This window comes from Passer montanus, unplaced genomic scaffold (genome assembly GCF_014805655.1).
Source record: "Passer montanus isolate IOZ18808 unplaced genomic scaffold, ASM1480565v1 scaffold9, whole genome shotgun sequence".
NCBI lineage: Eukaryota > Metazoa > Chordata > Aves > Passeriformes > Passeridae > Passer > Passer montanus.
The window spans coordinates 6,218,017-6,237,145 of NW_024374367.1; the positions used below are offsets into that span (position 1 = coordinate 6,218,017).

The 19,129-nt window shown below is 48.5% G+C and overlaps 2 protein-coding genes across 6 annotated transcripts in view; one reads left to right on the forward strand and one right to left on the reverse strand.

Moving 5' to 3' along the window:
- Positions 1 to 9,580, forward strand: part of MGLL (monoglyceride lipase) — a 62,399-nt gene extending 52,819 nt beyond the window's left edge. For both annotated transcript variants that reach the window (XM_039695326.1, XM_039695325.1), the window contains exons 7-8: positions 4,703 to 4,918; positions 5,856 to 9,580. In XM_039695326.1, the coding sequence (XP_039551260.1) occupies positions 4,703 to 4,918; positions 5,856 to 5,981 (342 nt within the window). In that variant the 3' untranslated portion in view covers positions 5,982 to 9,580. The remainder of the gene's footprint in view (positions 1 to 4,702; positions 4,919 to 5,855) is intronic.
- Positions 9,581 to 15,253: 5,673 nt separating this feature from the next.
- Positions 15,254 to 19,129, reverse strand: part of ABTB1 (ankyrin repeat and BTB domain containing 1) — a 30,001-nt gene continuing 26,125 nt past the window's right edge. For 3 of the 4 annotated variants that reach the window (XM_039734022.1, XM_039734023.1, XM_039734024.1), the window contains exon 12: positions 15,254 to 18,753. In XM_039734022.1, coding sequence (XP_039589956.1) covers positions 18,547 to 18,753 — 207 coding nt within the window. In that variant the 3' untranslated portion in view covers positions 15,254 to 18,546. The remainder of the gene's footprint in view (positions 18,754 to 19,129) is intronic. The other variant, XM_039734025.1, reaches the window with a different exon arrangement.

Here is a 19,129-nt window from a genome sequence, read left to right on the forward strand (position 1 = left end):
TTCATACCTTAACTAGGAATTAATAAATTTATTTTCTCTGGGGAGGCAGCTCAACCAGCATTAGAATTGAAGCTGAAAGGATCAGGGGCAAAGACAGCCAACACCTGTGTGGGTGCAGTGCATTTGGCCTCGGCATATCCCACATCTTTGGCTCACCTATTCAGAAAACTGGAAAGAAAGAGTTTCCCAGAATAGCCTCAGGGCTCAGGGTTGTTTCTTGGCACTGCCAGAAGGGTTTTTGTTCCAATGACTTTCAGTTCACTTATCCTTGAATAGAGCATAAGATTTCACTGTGTTGGAGGTGGAAAGATCCGAGGAGATGAGGAAAAGAAGACAGGACTAGTGTGGAGTGAGATCATGTGCATCCGCTGATGCACCGTGTGACATATGCTCCAAAGTACCATCTGAGGCTGCACAAAATCCCTGCCTGGGAAGAAGGCTGACTCCAGTCTAGCTATAGAAACCTGTTCTTAATTGCATTCAGCTGCCATAACTCGATGCATATAATTCAGAGAAAAGGTTTAAATGAGACAATCAATTCACTAAAATGACACAGAGGAAAGTTTTCACATCTATATTTGTGTTTAGAGGATAAAAGCAATCAGTGCTCTGGAGAAGGAGAGGAATTGGAGAGCTTTATTCCCTACCTGAAGAGTGAGCATGTCTGGGACGTGTGGGTCTTTACCTGCTTCTGCACTGATTTCTTATGTGACACCTGACCTTTGCTGCAGCTGCATTTGAAGAATGTTTTAAATTTAAACACTTAAAGACGTTTAAAATACACCTCCAAGAGCTGGATCCTCTGCTGGAAGATGCAACTGTTGCACTCGATAGCTTTGTAGGAGAAAAGAGACGATGTAGGGACATCCTGAATAATAATACATTTAGGAAAGTGTCAGAGAGCTCCTGAAATTGGCACACAGTATTGACTGAGCACTTCTGTGTTCTGGTAATGTTAGGAATCACCACAGCAACCACTGGACATACTTTATAATAATTGCTATTGTGTTGTCTTTCTAACCACGTATTTGCTGCTGCTTCATCTGTTCTGTGATGCTTCAAGTCTCTAAAGCTTCCTTGGAGCATTGTTTTGCTCTGCCCTTTCCATGGAGCAAGGGAGAGCCTTTGCAGTGGATAAAGGTGTAGGTCTGCTTCATTAGAGCCTGCCCATAATGGAGATGTCTTCCAAACGAGACACCCTGTGAGCTGTGCTGGTTTCTCACCTTCACGTGAGCACACAGCTGACACAGCAGCTGTGGGTAGTGATAGAAAGCACTTTCCTGACCGCCTTCAAACACCAGGACTTGAGGGTCCAGGCACACACTGAAGACAAGACAGCATTTTGGTCCTCTGCCTGCCTCTAAGCACACTCCACCCTCCTTTTGCATTCAAGACCCTCAGATTTAAAGCACACAATGTGCTGGAAACATCCATTATTTATGTTACACATACTCTCCTGCCAGACCAGCTTTCTATTCACTAGAAATATTTTTGGGACAACATCCAAGAATTTCCTAATGAGTTTGTGTTCCCAGAAAGCTGTCTTCAGGCTATGGGGACTGAAATATGGAATGATACAGAGATGTTTGTTTGATGTTTGCTGTACCAAACACAAGAGAGAAAAAAGAGAGTAAGAAGCAACCTTAGAAACCAGTCCTGTAATTCCAAAGAGGAATGACATCACAGTGACAGGAACCCCTTTACCCCAGTAATCTTTGTTAGCTGCTGTTGACTTGGTGGAATGGTCCCCCTGACTTAAGCCTTGTTCCTGCCAAGTCCACACAGGATGAGGCTGCAAGAGGAGATGCAGAGCTCTAAGCAGGTCAATGCAATGCAGAAGCCTGATGGTTGCTTCTGTACTGGAATTACATAAAGATGAAAACAGCTGTTGTGAGAGACCCTGGAGAGCCTTTGCCTGAGAGGGTCTGGAAGCAGTCACAGGCTCTCCTGGGATCACCTTCTGTTCTTGCCCCCCTATCTCAGAGCTTGGTGCAGCAACAGTTTTGGGCTTGCAGGGTTTGCAGGGTTTGCAGATTGTAGCCTGCAAAATATGAAGCTCATTCCCTGTCTTTCCTCCTTCCCCAGGGAGCTGCTGCTTGGCACTCACCCCATGCACTGAGCATTAACTCTGACAAGGATTCCCTTCACTGACTATGAACAGGATACTGCCCCTGCACTCCTGATTATTTTGAGCTGGGACTGGATTTGGCCTTTAAATTTTCTCTTGCTGTCATCTACACAAAAATATTTGTTGGCTGCTCAGTAGCTAAAAAATCCCCATTCTTTCAGACAACAAGAGAAAGAATGAAACCCTCCAGGTCATTCTTGTAGCATTTATGGGGCTGGGGAGGGGGCCAGCTCACATGAATTCATCAACACTGTTTTACTCCATGGGAAGGGACCTTCTGTCAATCCATCCACCCATCCCTCTGAATCCCCACTGCAAAATCTCTTATTTATTACATTCAATTATAAAAACAACCAAACCCACCAAATGAAAAAATAATAAAACCCACCCACCTCAAAACTCTGTTGCTTTAGCACAGCACCTTGACATAGGTCCAGATTAGGCTGAATCCAGTTTCTAAGTAGACAGTGCAACACAGGTTTTGCTCAAAAAGCTGATGGAAGTCACCATGCTTGGCTGAGCACACCAGGGTAGACCCAGTTGACAACACAAGAGTGAGCTGCACCCCATCAGGTGCTTGGTGTTCTGAAAGTCCAAGCTGAGCTTCTTCCATGAGCACATTCACAAGGGAACAATTTCTTCTAAACACAGGCAGCTTCTTGCCCTGTTTGAAAGACTTTGGATAGCAGGGAAGGTACAGCTGAACAGTGCAGGGGATGAAAGATGCAGGTGGAGGTTTCTACACCAACAAGCTGGTTGGGCCCTGGGATGGTCCATGTGGAGCCAAAGGACTGTGAGCTGTTCAGTCTCTGCTTCCCAGGGCCATTAGCAGGAGCAGAGGATGTTTACCATATCTCAATGTCTTAACCACAGTCTCATCTTTGCAGTTGCCTGCAGTTTTCCAGACCCTCAGCAAGCACATACTTCTTTGAAAGGGAGATACCATGTGTAATATCCTAATAAGATGAGCTGTGATGATTGTCTTTGTCTCCCTGCCAAAAATTACCCCTCACTTCAGAGCAGACATAATCTTGCACAGAGACCAAAATACAACAATAGCCTTAATCAAATCCTAGAAACATCCACCACTTCCAAGGATCCCTAAGTGAGTTCTATGACAACTTGAATTTTTCAGTGCAACACAAAGTGGGGTGGCTGTACAGCTGTCCCTTCCTGGGCCATCCTCAGTACTGTGGGCTGGGTCTGAATGGTGTCAGCCACTAATAGTCCCAAATTTCCCACCACATCTTTCTCTTGCTCCATGTAGGGATAGGAACCATGAATTCAAGCAGTGGGAGATTGTGGGGACTGGAAGTAAGAAAGTGGTGGGGAAAGACTTGTGAGCACCAGGGTGCCTCACTGCCACCTCCATTTCCAGTGCTTTGTGTTCCAACACATTTGAGATGACAACAGGAGAAACTGGCTTCAAACTCTCTGGCAAGTGAATGCATCTAGGTGGGAAAGCCCTACCACGTTCTGCCACCCTGAGAATTTCATCTCACAGGGAATTGAAGACAGAATCTACCACAAAACCTTTCTGTCCTACAGTGCCTGCCTGTGCTACACCTACACATGGCTGCATGTCCTTGGGTGGCTGTTGGGTCACCTCCCACCCATGGTCTCCTCAGGAAAGGCACGGGCAGAAGCAAAAGGACCTCAAGTTAATGCCTTCAAGGTAGAATTTGAACAGAGCCCACTGCCTGTGAGGAGAGGAGGAGACTGTTTTCAGCTAACCTATAAATAACCATCATTTCTATAAACATCTGCCAGGGTTGGAGAAAGTGGAGGCTGTGCCAGAGACCAGCCCATAATCAAAGCTTTCTGGCAAATATTGCGATAGTGGGGTCTGTGTGGGCCGTCTCCACATACAGTATACAAATATTTACTGTAGATTTGCCTGCTGCAGTAACTACTCCTTCCTAGCAACTTTCTGTACCAGCTCTTGAGCATTTTTATCCCCTCACAATCTGGCTGAGCAAGTTGTTGACTACTTTTTTTGCCTACCACCTAATACCATCATTTGCTGCCTTGTCTGTCACGCTTTGCAGCCAGAGATGAGCCCTTGGCTTTGCAGTCACCTCTGTCAGTTGTCTGGAGGTGTAGGTCACCACCCCCAGACAGGGAAAGAGAACATTTGACTCCTCAGCAGAGAGGATATTGGCCTGGAGAATGTCAGCTTTCAAATAACACAGTCTGAAGAACTCTCTGTAGAAGAGATATCACATTGGAATGACAGAAGGGCACAGCAGAGGAGAAAAATGCAGGCAGGAGCCCCTCTGGGAATAGTCTTTGTCCAACACTGGTTGTTTCCTTGCAGGAGCTTCTGTCAAAGAGCTCTGGCTTGAATATTTTCTAATGGTTTAAGAGAGAAACATGCAGCAAAGAGCATATCAGGCTGTGGAGCAGTGCTGGTAAACCACAGTACCTCAGCCTTGACTCTGATGGCCGGATGTCCTGAGAGAGTAGGGAATGGCTGTGCAAGCCAAGGGAAGAATCTTCACTGCCAGGCTGATCTGCTTTTCCTCTTATGCATGAAATGTTGCTAATCTTAAATCACCTCCTTCTCCCTGCCAGATGGAGTCGTACACATCTGATCCCTTGGTCTACCACGGTGGCATGAAGGTCTCCTTTGTCATCCAGCTGATGAACGCCATTGCCAGAATTGAGCGAGCCCTGCCCAAGCTGACTCTGCCCATCCTGGTGCTACACGGCTCTTCCGACAAGCTCTGCGACATCAGGGGCTCTTACCTGCTGATGGACACGGTGCAGAGCCAGGACAAAACGCTCAAGGTCATCCTGCTTTGTCATTGTTAGGAGATTAAGCTGTCAGTGTTGGCCTGAGCATGAGTGACCGTGAGGGGTGGGAGCCTGCTGACCCCCAGAGAGCTGGAGGCAAACAGAGCTGGTGGGTGGGTGAGGCTGGGCAGGTGACAGCCCCTTTCACCAGGAGGCAGCCCAAGCTCAGCCCTCCCTGGGCTCAGTGTGGTGGCCTTTCACCAGCTACAGCCAGGCTGGGGGCAGGGGATGCTGGCTGCATGCCTAGAGGGTGTCTTGGACATGAAGCAGCTTGGTATAGAAGTAGAGAAGTCTCATAAGCAGGTAAAGCATTGACCCAAAAAACTCTTCTGAACAATGCCAACTGTGTGAGCACCAGCCTTACCTCATGTTCCAGCGTGTAAAGGTGCGGGAAGGTCTTTCCAAAATGCTGGACAACAAAAGCCACTTCACATCTGCTCATTTCAAGAGAACCACAGCTGATTAACCAATTGTTAGCACATGAATAAACCTGAAAGAAAAGGGAGGGAGACCAAGGGAAAGCTTTTGTCATCGGAAAAATAACTGGATAGTCTGAGCATAAAAGGAGTAAAATTGCACAAGGCATGATGGGAACATCCCCCATTGTCCTTTACATTCCAAGGGCGTGATAAGTATTTCCTCCTCCTTAGTGGAATGGGGCTGGGAGATGCATTATGTTCCTAAAGGGCAGCAGGGTGCTCTGGTACCTACAGATATCAGGCAGCAATGCCGACACCTTCCTGCTTGTTGAGGGCCAGCACCACCAGTGGCATCTCCTTGATTTCATAACCTGCTACATCTTGGAAAAAACCTGACAAGCTGTGGGCAGGAGGTGTTGGACCTGTGGGTGTTGATGAGAGGGGACTGAAGGCTGTTTTGTTCATGCAGATTTATTTTTTCTGTGCTAATCTCTACTTCTCCCTGGTTACAGGTGTATGAGGAAGCCTATCATGCCCTCCACAAAGAGCTGCCTGAGGTCTCTACCTCTGTCTTCACAGAAATACTGACGTGGATTGGCCAGAAGGTCTCAGCAGCTGGGGAAACCAGCCATACTTAAGAGCAATTGCATTTGCAGCTCTTACTGGGGTTTTCTAGGTTTTTCTTACTAGAAATCTCTTGGGAAAAGATCTAACATAGAGGGATTCTTGGAATATTTTATCACACACAGCTTAAGGGAGGGTGGGGGGAGAGGCACAGGGTGGGGCATTGTTTGCTGATGCAAATGGCCACTGCCCTAACCTGGAGAAGAGTTGATAGCTGGGGATGCCCCTCACCCACCAAACTTTCTCCACGGCTTCCCCTTCTCTGCTTTGCTGTGGTGACTGGGGTGTGTTTATACTGCAATAATTATTGGTATGTCAAAGAAATCAGTATCTTCCACTTAATGGTTTTGATGCCAGGTGCGTCCCTTGTTCCCACCATCCAGCACCTTAAAAACCCTGGTCCTTGAGAGGAGAGCACTAACGAAGGTGCTGGGTGATGAGGAGAGGCTAAAGATGGAGTTGACAGCTCCCTGAAGGTGAAAGGCTGATTTTCAAGATCAGACCCCTTTGGATACTACCTTTTTAAGCAGACCAGGCCAGGGGATAGAGATGCCTCCCCCACCACCCTGCACATCCTCTGCAAATTGCACTCGGGGAAAGCATGTTGAACAGTGCTTTGATTTTCATCATCCAAGCAGGATCCCAGAGGGAAGAGCAGGAATGTGGAATCCAACCCACTTAGCACATTCAATTCCCCTGCTTTTCCCCATGTCAAACGCCCATCTCATCTGCAAGGTGAACTATTCTGTAAATATCCCTAGGGACTGGGGTTTTTCCTTCCTCTCTTCCTTTTTTTGTTTTTTTAACTCTCCTTTTTTTTCCTTTTGGAATTAATCACTTGTGCTACTGAAACTGAAAAAGCAAAGTCAAAGTTATAAGAGAATATAGTAATATAATATATGATATAGAGGTGGCTGGAAGCTGGGAAAGAAATGGGAGGAGAGTAAAGAAGGAGTTAATCATTCCTTCTTGGCAAGGAACATTGTTGTCCTACCAGGATCTGGTCCTTTCACCATAACTTTACAGTCATAATCTGTTGTTTTCCTTCATCAGTTGGAAAATGTCCTGAAAATAATGCTAGAGGGAAGTGCAGAGCATCTGCTGGGTGGGGAGTAGCAGTGGGTGTCCTCATGGTCCACTGGTTTGGCAGGAGACCCACAGCACGAGCAGAGATCCTGTCCAAGCCCATCCCAGCTCCTCCTAATCAGCTCTGGGGTAGAGCACTGAGGGGCTGAGCTCAGCCCTCAGGACATGTGGGGAGCTGAAGGCAGAGTGTGGAGGGTGATCATCCATCCAAGCTCCACCTTGCTGTACCAGGGCATCCACAGACCCTGCTGTGCAAGCTGCCCTGGAGGAGCCTGTGGACAGGGCCTGTGGTGCAGCTAAGCCAAATTCTTGAGCTGCCTGAGTCTCTGCTAGCAGCAGGGTGAGAGGAAAGAGTTTAGACCCTGGATGAGAGCAGAGGCATTGTACTGGCACAGTAAAAGCTGCACAGTGATGACAGAGCAGCTGTGCGGGCTGATTCTTCCAGCGTGATGCTTCTTGGCACTATCCAAAGGGAAGGGGTTTAACCTGCACCTCTCCCTCTGATTTTGTAGAAGAGAATGCAAATGTTGCACTATGAGAGTGGGGCATCTCCCCCAGTGACAAACCAGCCCTTACTGCCTTCCCTGGCAGCAGCAAGAAGCACCAACCACTGTGCCTTGAGCTGCTGTCCCCAGGGCTGGATCCCTTCCTTTGACAGTCAGGGGGTCACCCACCTCTCCTCCCTTTGGAAGCAGTTCTAGCAAGGTTCAGGAAAGGGACCTCTGTGCAATAACAGTCAGAATCAGGGCTCAGTCCCATTCAGTCCCAGCAGCATGGATGGATGACAGATATGTGGATGCAGGTTGTATCCTTGTAGTTGCCCTAAGGGGCCCAAGTCAGGGAAGCTCTTTTATACAGGTTGATCCAGGCACTTTGGCATTTGTATTTTCTTGCCTCTAAAGAGAGGAAGGACCTGTAGTTCTCCCAGCAACGTTAGCTTTTAATTGAAATATTGTTCCAGTGCAATTGGCTGTTCTCAGCAGCCCCTGTGAAACCTCTGGTGACACTTACTCTGGGAAAGAGCAATGAGCAGGTGACCTGCTCTCCATCTTCCAGCAGCCTGCCTTGAGGCAACTTCTGTTGCCTGAGCAAGATCCCTCCTGGCCAGATGCTGCTAGAGAAAGACAGCAAGAAGTGAAACACTACAGCAGTGATAAATCTCACCTGCTTCTTCAGCTGGAAGGGGAAACAAGTGGGTGTGATCCAGAGGTGACAGACATTGCGGGGGTGGTAGCAAGATGATGATTTAAGGATAGGATTTTTGAAAGCACTTTTCTTGAGGAAGTCAGGAGGAGTAAATCAATGCCCACAATTTTTACATCCCTTCCAAAGTGACAAGCACTTTGTAGGAGTGGAGAGGGAAGTGACCCTTCAGCAGAAAGGTCAGAGCCTGTCCGCTCCCTCCAACCTGGCTTCAGGCAGAGGAACTTCCATTGTCAGTGCCTTTGCTAAAATGTGTCCTTTCACTCAAGAAACATCTGCAGCTGAACAGAAATAAAGGGAAACAAATTACATTGATCTGGGGAAGACTTGTCTTTCAGTCTATAGCTAAACTCAGCAGTGGCACACAGCCTGGGGAGGCTGTTTGAAAAAAAGGTTTACAAACAAAACCTGCAAAGATCAGCAAGAAAAAAAAAGCCAAATGACCCCAAAGCCATGGCACAGCAGCAGGTATTGCCACCCTCAGCCAGTTTTCTGAAGAGTTACCTTCTGAGGCAATTAACACAGGGAAAGCTATCCAAAAGAAGCTGGGCACCGCCTGTGCTGACCCCACAGACCCCTGGGCTGGCTGCTGAGCAGAGGGGCCACAGCTCCTTGGCAGGTGGGGAACGAGAGCAGGGGGAAGGAGCCAGGAACAAATGAGCCTGGGCCAGGTGAGACTGCACCGATCTGCACATTTCAGCTCTCTCTGCTGCTGCTGATCCCTTCCCCTGCCTGTAAGCTCCTTTACACTGACCTAGTTAGGTTTCACCAAGCCCCGGAGGAATTCTTCCTTGGCTGACCAGATTAGCAATGAGCAGAGCAGCTGCTGAGGGAAATGTAATTACACTCTATTTCCAGCTGGCAGGTACCACTTGCAGGGAGCACAGCCAGCCTTACAATGTTGCTGTGCAGAGCTGCACGAGAGTCTGGTCTGCCTTGGAGAACAGGTGGCACTCGTGACTGAGCAATAGCAACGTGTAACTACTGTATATATCACCACCTGTAGCACTGAGAGGCCATTTCCCACTGCCTAACCCCTCCTGTTTTCTATTTAGCCTGTCCTTTTTATACCACTCACCTTAGCACACTGCCAGCACAAACCCGTTGGGATCACGTTTCCTTTTACAAGTAATTCCTGAGGTTGTCTCTCTTGTTCTGTTGTGTTCCAGTTCAATAAAATACATTATATATATATATATATATATATATATAAAAACATATATACATACACATGTATTTTCAGTGGAAAAACCATATACAAGTTTAGGATTCTTAAAGGAATATAATGTATATTGCAACTAATAATAAAGTTATGTTTTCTGAACAGAGTGTGTCTGAGAGCTTCATTGGTGACCATTCCAAAGTGCTTCCCACAGCCCAGACTGAACAACAATTGCTGTTGGAGGACAGGCAATATCAGGCAAACAGCCTGCTTCAACACCTGGTTCCCATGATTTTAGAAGCCCATTAAAATGTGATGTTGGTCCTGAACTAAACCCACTTCCAACAGGAAGCATCTGCACTGTGGCCAGGAGTACCTGCTGATTAAATCCTACATTGTGACCCCAGCTGTGACCGCAGATCAAGCTGGGGAGTGGCTTTGATGCTCTCAGCTCCCAGGCAGTGCCCAAATGCTGTGAGAGCTCCTGGTCCATCCAGAGCTAGGGCTGGTGCTGTCAGAGTGCCCCACACTGCACAACTGTCCCCCCTGCCCAGACAGTGGGGCTGGGCCAAAGAGCAGCCTCAAGGTGCTCTCCTGCTCTCCTCTCCATGCACATTTCAGGACAAGCCACTCACACTCCAAACCCCGTGACAACTGCTGCAGCAGGGGACAGACAGGGCAGTCTGCAGTCCTGTCTCATGTCAGCCCTCTGGCCAGAGCCATTAGCAGCACCAGACCCAACCTGCAACCTTCATCAACTCATTTCATCTTCCTTATGCCTCAAGTCACTAAATCCAGAGATCAGTGTTTTCCTTCTGCAGCCCTGTGCAGGCCCTGTGTCTGATCACACTCCAGCTCACCAGGTCAGGAGCTCTGGCCAAAGGCTTTGATCAACACAGACAACAGAGCTGGGGCTTTTCACCAAGCCAGCAGGCACACCATGCTAGTAAGGAATATCATTAGTAACAACATTTGCTTTAATTCTGGCAAGTCCACAGCTCTTTCTTCTGATATTTTGGTGGTTTGTTAAGCTCAACACAGTTTTGAGGGTCACTGGAGGGTGCACACCGTGGTGCTGGGGCGGGGACTGAGCACAGGAGGAGGGGACAGTCCTTCACAAGGCAGCAGCAGCAGCACACAGGAGCCCTTTTGGAAGTGCACTTCTCCCAGTGTCACCACCTGATGGCTGGCGAGCTGTCACAGCCACAGGTGGCCTTCCTGTTTTTAGCCTGTGTTTCTACTCTGATCCTGAGAGTCTGCAGGAAGCTTTTGCCTTTTTCTCTTCCCTCAGGCTGTGCTCAGTCTGGTGTTATCCAAGGCTGGCTCTGGGGGCAGCCACCAGCTGGGGATCAGCCAAGGAATGGTAAAGCAGGAGCCAGAGCTGTGCCGGGGTGAGGGGGAGAGCTCCTCAGGAGCCCTTTCCAGCCCCCTGGCAGGGACAGACAGCCTGCATCACCACTGGGACATAAGAGATGCCATACTCAGTCACAGTGCAGCAGGGGCCATGCCTCTGTCAGACTTTGGCACCACCCAGGCCAGGCTCAGGCACTGAGAGCAGGCAGAGGCTGCAGCTCCAGGGAGTGGTGAAGAATTTCAATTCAGATCTGCTCAGCACATAACCCACAGTGTTTCACTTGCATTTGCTGCAGGTTAAGCATCAGAGGAGGGAGAAGTGGGGCTGCAGCCCACTGCAGAGCTGCTGCTGGGGCTGAGCAGGGACTCACACCTCTCCACCCTACCTGGCTTCAGGCAGAATTTCATCACAGGAAAAGGGAGATGGAGCTGAAGGGTTGTGCAGGTGCCACCACACCACCAGAGGCCACGGGTGCCACACACATGCTGCAGCCTGAGCACCTGCCAGCACCACTCCTGCCCTCACCCCTTGGGGGTGCAGGTGTTGATCAGTGATATGTAGAGAGCTCCTCTCCACATATGAGCACAAGTCTCCTTTGCACACACAGAATCAGGGTCATGCTCTCCCAGCTTATCCATCTGGGATGCTCTCTCTCCCTGTGATGGGGAAGCTGCTGGTGTGGAGCTGCCACTCACCTTCCTGTGCTCTCCAAAGAGCTGCCTTGTTCAGCAAAACTGCCACAACTGAGCAAACACTGCAGAACCCACATCTCCCAACAGGCACAAGCCAAACAACCAGGCTTCCACGGCCACCGCTCCTCGGAAGGGAGTGACACAGGATTCATTTCCCTTCTCTCTGGAGGAATCTCTTCAGAGGATGGAAACATTCCAGGAATTTAGATGAAAAACAATTCCTAAGAGATCAATTAAGAGTTTGCATAGATTGCATGATATGTGCTATCCAAAGGAAACTTGGCAAAGAAAGCTACTTGGCCTGGGGGGGAGCTGATGGGAGGGCAAGATGTCAAGCATGGAAAACACTTCTCTTGTAAGAAAACACACAGAGACAAGAAGGGCAGAGGGGAAGGAATGGCAGCTCAGGGCAAAGGACAAGTGGTATCTTAGTAAGGTTCATGACCAAAGGCAAGCAAACTGCCACAGGACAGTAAACCCTAGCATGAGACAGAGCCCCAGGAAAAGCTGGGCTTTCCAGACCTCCCAAGGTCAGCAGCCTTTGTGTCAGCATCTTGTCTTCATTTACATTAAGAAAAATCCCCATGCAATGGCAACACCAGCAAAGCTCTCTGCAGGCTGACACAGTGAGCCCTGGAGCAGATTTTTTTTTAGCAAATAAACAACTCAGGTTCTCCATGCAGAGGAAAATAAAAAAAAAATCAGCTTTTCCCTCAGGCTGGACTGCAGGGTCAGCCTCATGCTGAAATGACAGCAGTGAGCCACTCTCCCTGTGGGCTGCACAGGGCAGCCCTGGTGTTTGTCACATCAAAAGCTCCCAGGGTTCACCCCTGCACTTTTAACACCGAGTCCTCTCCTCCCGTGCTGAGGCTGCTCTGTGCCAAACCCAGCCCTGAGGCACTCGAGTGACTGGAGAGTCCTGGATGCCCGGTGATGATGTGCCCTCACTGCTGCACCACAGCACCGTGGGCAGCAGAGCAAGGACTGACCCCTGCTGTGCTTTCAGACTGGGAAGGCTGATGTTTACATGCACGCCTGATTGGGAAAGGTCACAAAATCAGGAAAGAATAAATACCATCTCCCCTGCCCCAGCAAGAGAAGGAGCAGTCACCCCAGGGGCAGCACGGGCAGAGCCAGCACCCTGAACAGCTTTGGAGAGGCTGTGCCTGACTGGCACTCAGACCAGAGAAGCAGCACAGCAGAAAACAATGCTGAAGCATTTTCAGCTTCTCAAGAAGAGCTTTTTGAAACAGGAAGGAGATTGAACTTTCCACCAGCAAACTTCTTTTGAAACTCCTGGATAATTTTTAGTCTTAGAACCATGAGAACCATGGAGAAAGGGGATGGAAGGAGCTCTGGAGAACAGATTCCTGCCTCCTGTTACAGAAGCAAGCTTAAGAAAATTAATAGAAATATTGGTAGTTCTGCTATGCTATGCCAAGAATGTGTTAGAATAAAACCTTCTGAGCAGACAGGAGAGATACAATGTCAACTCGGCCTTGATATGAAAGATCAGCCTGCATCTCCTAAAGGACATCCCAAGGAGTGGTAACTAACACACCAGCTCTCCTCCCCTCAGAGCAGGTCTCTGCACAGCCTGTCTCACACAGTTCATCACTGTCACAGCCTTGTACAAAGAGTGCTGGGATGACCCTGGCTGACAAAGTTGTTATGAAAGAATAAAGAGGGAGGCATTTTTCCTTACTGGAGTTTTAACGATATCACAGTGCAACACAGACCAGCTTGGTTTCCTCCATGGGAAAGCTACAAGTTATTTTGGACCAATCCTTCCCTGAGCCCATGAACAGAAGCATCTGGCCACACCACAGCACTTCCTTCACCTCCTTTTCCTAACCCAACATGCCAAAGCAACAGCCTTGTCTCTGCCATACCAGCAAACAGAGCCGGCAGACTGCTGCTGGCATGAGTGAGCAAATCCCACTTTCTAATCCTGCTCTTTCCCCTTGAGCTTGCTCTGCTGGTAACAGGAGGAGGGAGAGGAAAGCTCTCACACTCATTTTCAGAGCTTATTTTGGGAACTGGCAGCCAGACCCTTGGGACTGGAGCTAGTTGTTTGCATGGTACTGATTCTCTTCCAAGGTTTTCTTTAGTCTGCTGAAATGCCCTTCAAAGCTTGTCCTGCACTCTGATGCTTACAAAGTTAACCACAACCAGGAAAAGCAAAGGGCAGCATGTGTGTGCTCGTCCCCTTTGCCCCAGATGCTGATCTCATGTAAGCTTGACTTTGGCTTAAGGATCTGCACGTCCACAGCTGCACCCAAATGTGGCTGCCTAATTAACTGCCCCTCTGCAGCCCTTGCCTGGGGTATTGCCAGTAAACCACCTCCACTTTCCAACCTAAAACCCTTGAAACCATTTGCAGCCTAAAAAAGGGTTCTGTCCTTCTCCCTCAGCACTTCCTCAAGGCAGGCAGCAACCCCAGGAGAGTCAGCATCTTTATTCAAAATAAATGGTTTGGTGTGGCCTCTCAATAAATTTGTTCTGTCAAATCTGTTTTAGCTTAGAAGGTAAAACAAAAACCTGCTTCTCAGCACACCCACCCTGTGAGCAGAGAACCACACCAAGCCATGGTTTGCCATTGCCAGCTCAAGCCAGGATGGCTCATCCCTGGGAGCAGGGCACAGACACATTCCAGCTCCCAAAGCTGTGATGGGGGTTTTGCCAGGCTGGCCACAGCAAGAGAGGAGAACAATGTCACCCTGAGCAGACGAGTCTGTCAATGCACACTGACTGCAAACTGCAACGTGGGAAGTGCCATCTCCACTGTGACCATGACTGTACAACATGAACAGCTCCAGCCTCCTGCAGCAGCTCATCCTTTACTCTCACAGCACAATGCTGCATCCTGCATGCGCTGTTTGTTGAGTCCCAAAAACCACATTAAGCCTTGAACTTTTCCAAGCCCTCCCTTCAACAGCATTAGTCATTCAGATGTTATTAGTATCTCCTCTCTGAAAATTTCATGTTCCTACACAGAGCAACGGGGACAAGACGGATGCTCGTTCCCTGAATGCCAGTCATGCTCTGAAGTCAACAGGGGCTGAACAGACAGCTCAGCTACTGCCTTCACCCAAAAAATTGTAGCTAGCCAGGCATACAAGAAAGCAGACAAGAAAACAGGTGCCTGTGTCCTCAGAGAGGATGGAGTGCCCACACTTCAGTGGAGTCAGAGTTTTGGAGAAAATGCAGGCTCCGACTCCAGGAGCGCTGAACAAGTCAGAGTCAAACACAAAGGCTGAAAAACAAGCAGACAAGAAAACAGGCGCCTGTGTCCTCAGAGAGGATGAAGTGCCCACACTTCAGTGGAGTCAGAGTTTTGGAGAAAATGCAGGCTCCAGGAGTGCTGAACAAGTCAGAGTAGTCAAACACAAAGGCTGAAAAATCTCCATCCTTGCATGTAACAGCCAGCCATCTATGACGGGGGCACTAGATGACAAGAAAAAGGGAAAGACAACTTACCTGTTAGCAGCAGCCCACAGCAATTTTCTGAGACAAACATCACCTCCCTGACAACAACCACGGCAGTGACCAAGCCTGTGCCGTGGTGTGCTAAAGGAAGGGAATAATCCTGGGAGAAAGGAGACAGGAAAAACGAGTTAGTGCTTTACTCACCTGTTCTATCAGGGCTGTACACACTGCTTGGGAGACACAGACTGCAGAGCCAGTCCTTGGCCTGGGTAAGGGAAAATGAAGGAGCCCACAGAGCCCTTTCAAAATGAACCCATGCTGATGTTCAGTCAGTAACAAAGAGACCACAGCCAGAGCAGATATAGTGAAATAAACTATTTTATTGCTGCACACGTGCTTACACATTTCTTCTTAAATATGTCGCTCTAATAAATTTTACAATCTTCTTGATTCAGCAAGTGGGTAGTAGTAAATAAAAAGGACAGAGTCAACAAAACACAGAAAGGACACTGGCAACAGAAGAAAAATCAGAAGATTTTTATTTTGTGATAAAATTATTTGCAGCAAGAATAAAGTGAATTCAAATCTAAGTTTTGTCCTGGCTCATCTTAATTAGAGAGCTTGCCTGCATGCTGACCATCTGCTTATGCATGCTTTTGGATAGCCCTATTTTGCCAAAAGGGATGGGGGGGAGTTAAAGGATCCCGAGTAATTGGACAATCTGACAGGCCTCACAGATGTGACCACTAAGTGCACACAGACAGATGAGGCATTTGCCTGCAAGCCCACGTGGACCTGCACTGCTGGGGAGGCAGATCAAAAGGCCACGCTGACCTTTTCTCCCACATATACAACTGCAGCCTCTCTTGCTCCACACTTAAGGACGCAGGAATGGAATTATTCAAGAGCAGCCATATGGAAAATGCTTCCCAGCACTGCTGCTCCCCCTCTGCCTTCCTCCTGCTTTGCCCACTGCCAGTGTCCATTTGCTTTAGCAGATGAGGCATCTGCAGGGAAAGGCATTAGCACATTCCTTGATAATCCTGCTCCTGCATCTCGCTCAGTACAGGCAGAAGGCAAAGGCCACGTCCTGTTCTCTGGTGGCTCTGTGCACCGTGGGCTGTCACAACCACTGCTGTGGAAAGCCAACTGCTAAGATGTCAGAAGCGGAATTTCTGCTGGAGGAGGAGAAGAGATATGATAAACTAAACATCCTGCTTATGTTCAGTGTTATCTTCAGCACATACAGAGGAGAAACATAAGGGAACTGAACTGAGTTAAGCTGCTGGTTTCTGTAGCAGATTTTCATGAGCCTGACACTCCACTCAGTAAGAAAACAAGCAGCTCTCCTTTCACCCTTCTTTCTCCAAAATATGTGGGACTTCATATTAAAGCTTCCTTGATAGCCCTTCACCCTCCCCGAGTTCATGGGGATCTCTTCATCAATGTTGTGCTGGGCTCTTTGGTGGTCCTGTCAAAGACACACTGAGCTCAGAGGTGGACATGGAGATACATTCCACAAATCACACAAGACATGCACAGCTCCTCTCCATGTCACTGTCCCAAACAGAAGTACACTCCTGCTGCTTCCTGCTTCCATGCAGCAACAAACTCCTGTGGAGGGACACATCCTCCATCCTCACCCTAACATGACTGCAGGAAACAAACCACAACAACTCCTTGCACTTCTTCACAAGGGTTTTCAAACAGAATTGAAGCACACTCTGCTTGATCGCCCTGCCACCACCATCCTCTGCCCCAGAGACTTGATCTGCAAGACACACCACTTAAACCCAGATGACAAAGTGCACAAGCATCTGGGGTTCAATAATATCAATGAACCTCATCCCTGCTCCCCCCACCCCAGCTCTACCCACAGCTTCTGTTAAGTGCAACTCAATCCTGACACATGATTTTGCCAAAGTCTGCTTTCCAGACTTTGCCCAGAGTCCCTCCTCACAGCTGAGTGCAGCCTGCTCAGTGCAGGGGGTGCCCAGAGCCTGCCCATGTACTGCCAGCCAACAGCTTCAGTGCAGGAGAGGAACAGGCAGTGAGGCTGCAGCTCTCACTTGCTGTGGGGTATTAGTCTCTCACCTGGTAAGATTAGCAAAGAAAAACCCATCCTCCCAACACATCCACACCTGAAGCAAGTCCCTGCCAAACCCCAGATCTCCTAACTCCTCAGCCATGAGAGGCATCACCACCATTACAGAAAAGAACACCCTGAAGCTGCAGGGGATCCTTGCCCAGTTCCCACATCACACAATAAAAGCACCTCTGGCACAGTATATTCAAGCTCTTGCCTCAGGAAGTGACCAAAATGATTGTATGAGGTGGTCACAGCAGCCCAGTGCCTGTGCATGTGCTTCACTCAATGCTTCTTCTCCCCCCCAAAACACAGCATGGGAAAGTACACCCAGCCTGCACCCTGGAGACCCTCCCCACACACCATTCCAGAGACAGACAGCTCCAAGGGCAGCCTGTTTGGCAAGGCAACGTTATGCAGGGTTATCACCTGCTGATTAGTGCCAAGGAGAAGGAACACCATCATCACCCTCATTAAGAATCCAGGCAGACAACATGAGATAACATGACCTACTGCAAAATACAGATTCAAAAACATTCATTAGTACAGACAGTGAATTTCCTGGAGAACAATGAAGCCACAAGGCTCAAGGCTGAGCAAAGCCAGAAGGTCATAGAGTGGGACAGCAGCCCCATGAGAGACCCAAAAGGCCCCTTTCCTTCTGAAAAAGATTTCCAGTGACCCCTCTTCCCAGACCCACCAGCAAGTCAGACTTGCCCTATCACAATGGACAAAAATAAAGGGAAAAGTGCTGTTTCCAAGAAGAAAGTGTTTCCATTCCCTCTTATAAAGGGCTGCTCTTCCTTCTTTTGTGCATTGAAAGCTACTGCTTTCTAAGAATGGAAGGATTCTGGTCTCTACTGTATTCCCAAAGATGCTTGTTCAGAAAGCAAAGCTTTTAAATTCTGAGCACTTCAAAGCGATGAAAAGCTAGGGAAGACCTGGAAATCACTTTTTTTGTTGTTGTTTTTTTCCATCTAAGTACTAAAATAGCAGGTGAAGACAGTGCCTTCCACATAGCCAAGTACCTCTCTGTCCCTTTAGGGAAGCTCTGCCCAGTTCTGCCAGTCTTATAATGCTGACAGTGACAGTGCTGACCTCCTTTCCCATATACTTATTAAGACTTTAATCCAGTTTTCTTCCTCTGCAGCTGGTAATTCAACAAATTTTCTGGCATAAGCCAGTTTCAGAAGTGTGTTGTATTGAACCACATAATGGGATGGGCTCTAACCCCAGGCAGCAGGAAGTCCCCAGAACAGCTCCTTCACCATTCCCAATAGCTCACAGTCTCCTCTCCACAGTGTATTGTACAAAGGAGCAGCTACTGACTTAGGCTGAGCTTTGGGAGCTACTTCTGAAAGGAGAAACAAAAAAAACAAAGTAAAACCAAACACAAACCAGAAATGCAAATGTCCAGACACAAATAAATTAAAAAGCAACCACGCCTGAAGGTGGATGGGAAGGAGGACAAAGAATGGGAAGTGGGACATTCCGACTCAGACGTTCCGCACTCCGAGCCAGCGCAGTGAGGGCTGTGCAGGCTGCAAACAGGCAGGGCGTGCACACATCAGCACTCGAGCCCTATACTGGCCAGGAGGTTTTCCAGAGCTTCAAGTTTCTGGTTGGCCTCCTCAATGGCACTGTAAGTCTGCACGTTGCTGGTGATGTGGAAGCGGATGTCATCGACCAGGGGGATGGAGTCAGTCTCTTGCCGCTCCTCCACGGCCTCTGCGTTCTCCTTCACAGCAGCTGCAAACTCCTCCAACTCCACCAGCTGGGCCAGAAGGACAAGAGAACCATTAGGAATACAAGAGGACAGGTAGAGATGCAAAGGGTTGGGATAACAGTCTCAGACACTGTTAAAGGATCTCACAGAAAAGAAAGGAAAGCTAGGATACATGGAGACCCAAATCCTCCTACAGACACCATACAGAGATGCATCCTGCCATGCATCCAAAGGAGACAGTGATATTCCAACAACAAACACTCTCAGCTGAAGGCAATCTGCACCTCCAACACTGCCCTGTAACACCCTCTAACTAAGCATCCCTGGTTCTGGTATTGGGGCACATGCACATACATGATATTCCCCTCAAAAGGCTCCCCAGCAAGAACCAGGAGATGTTGCCAGACACTTGTGCAATGTCTTC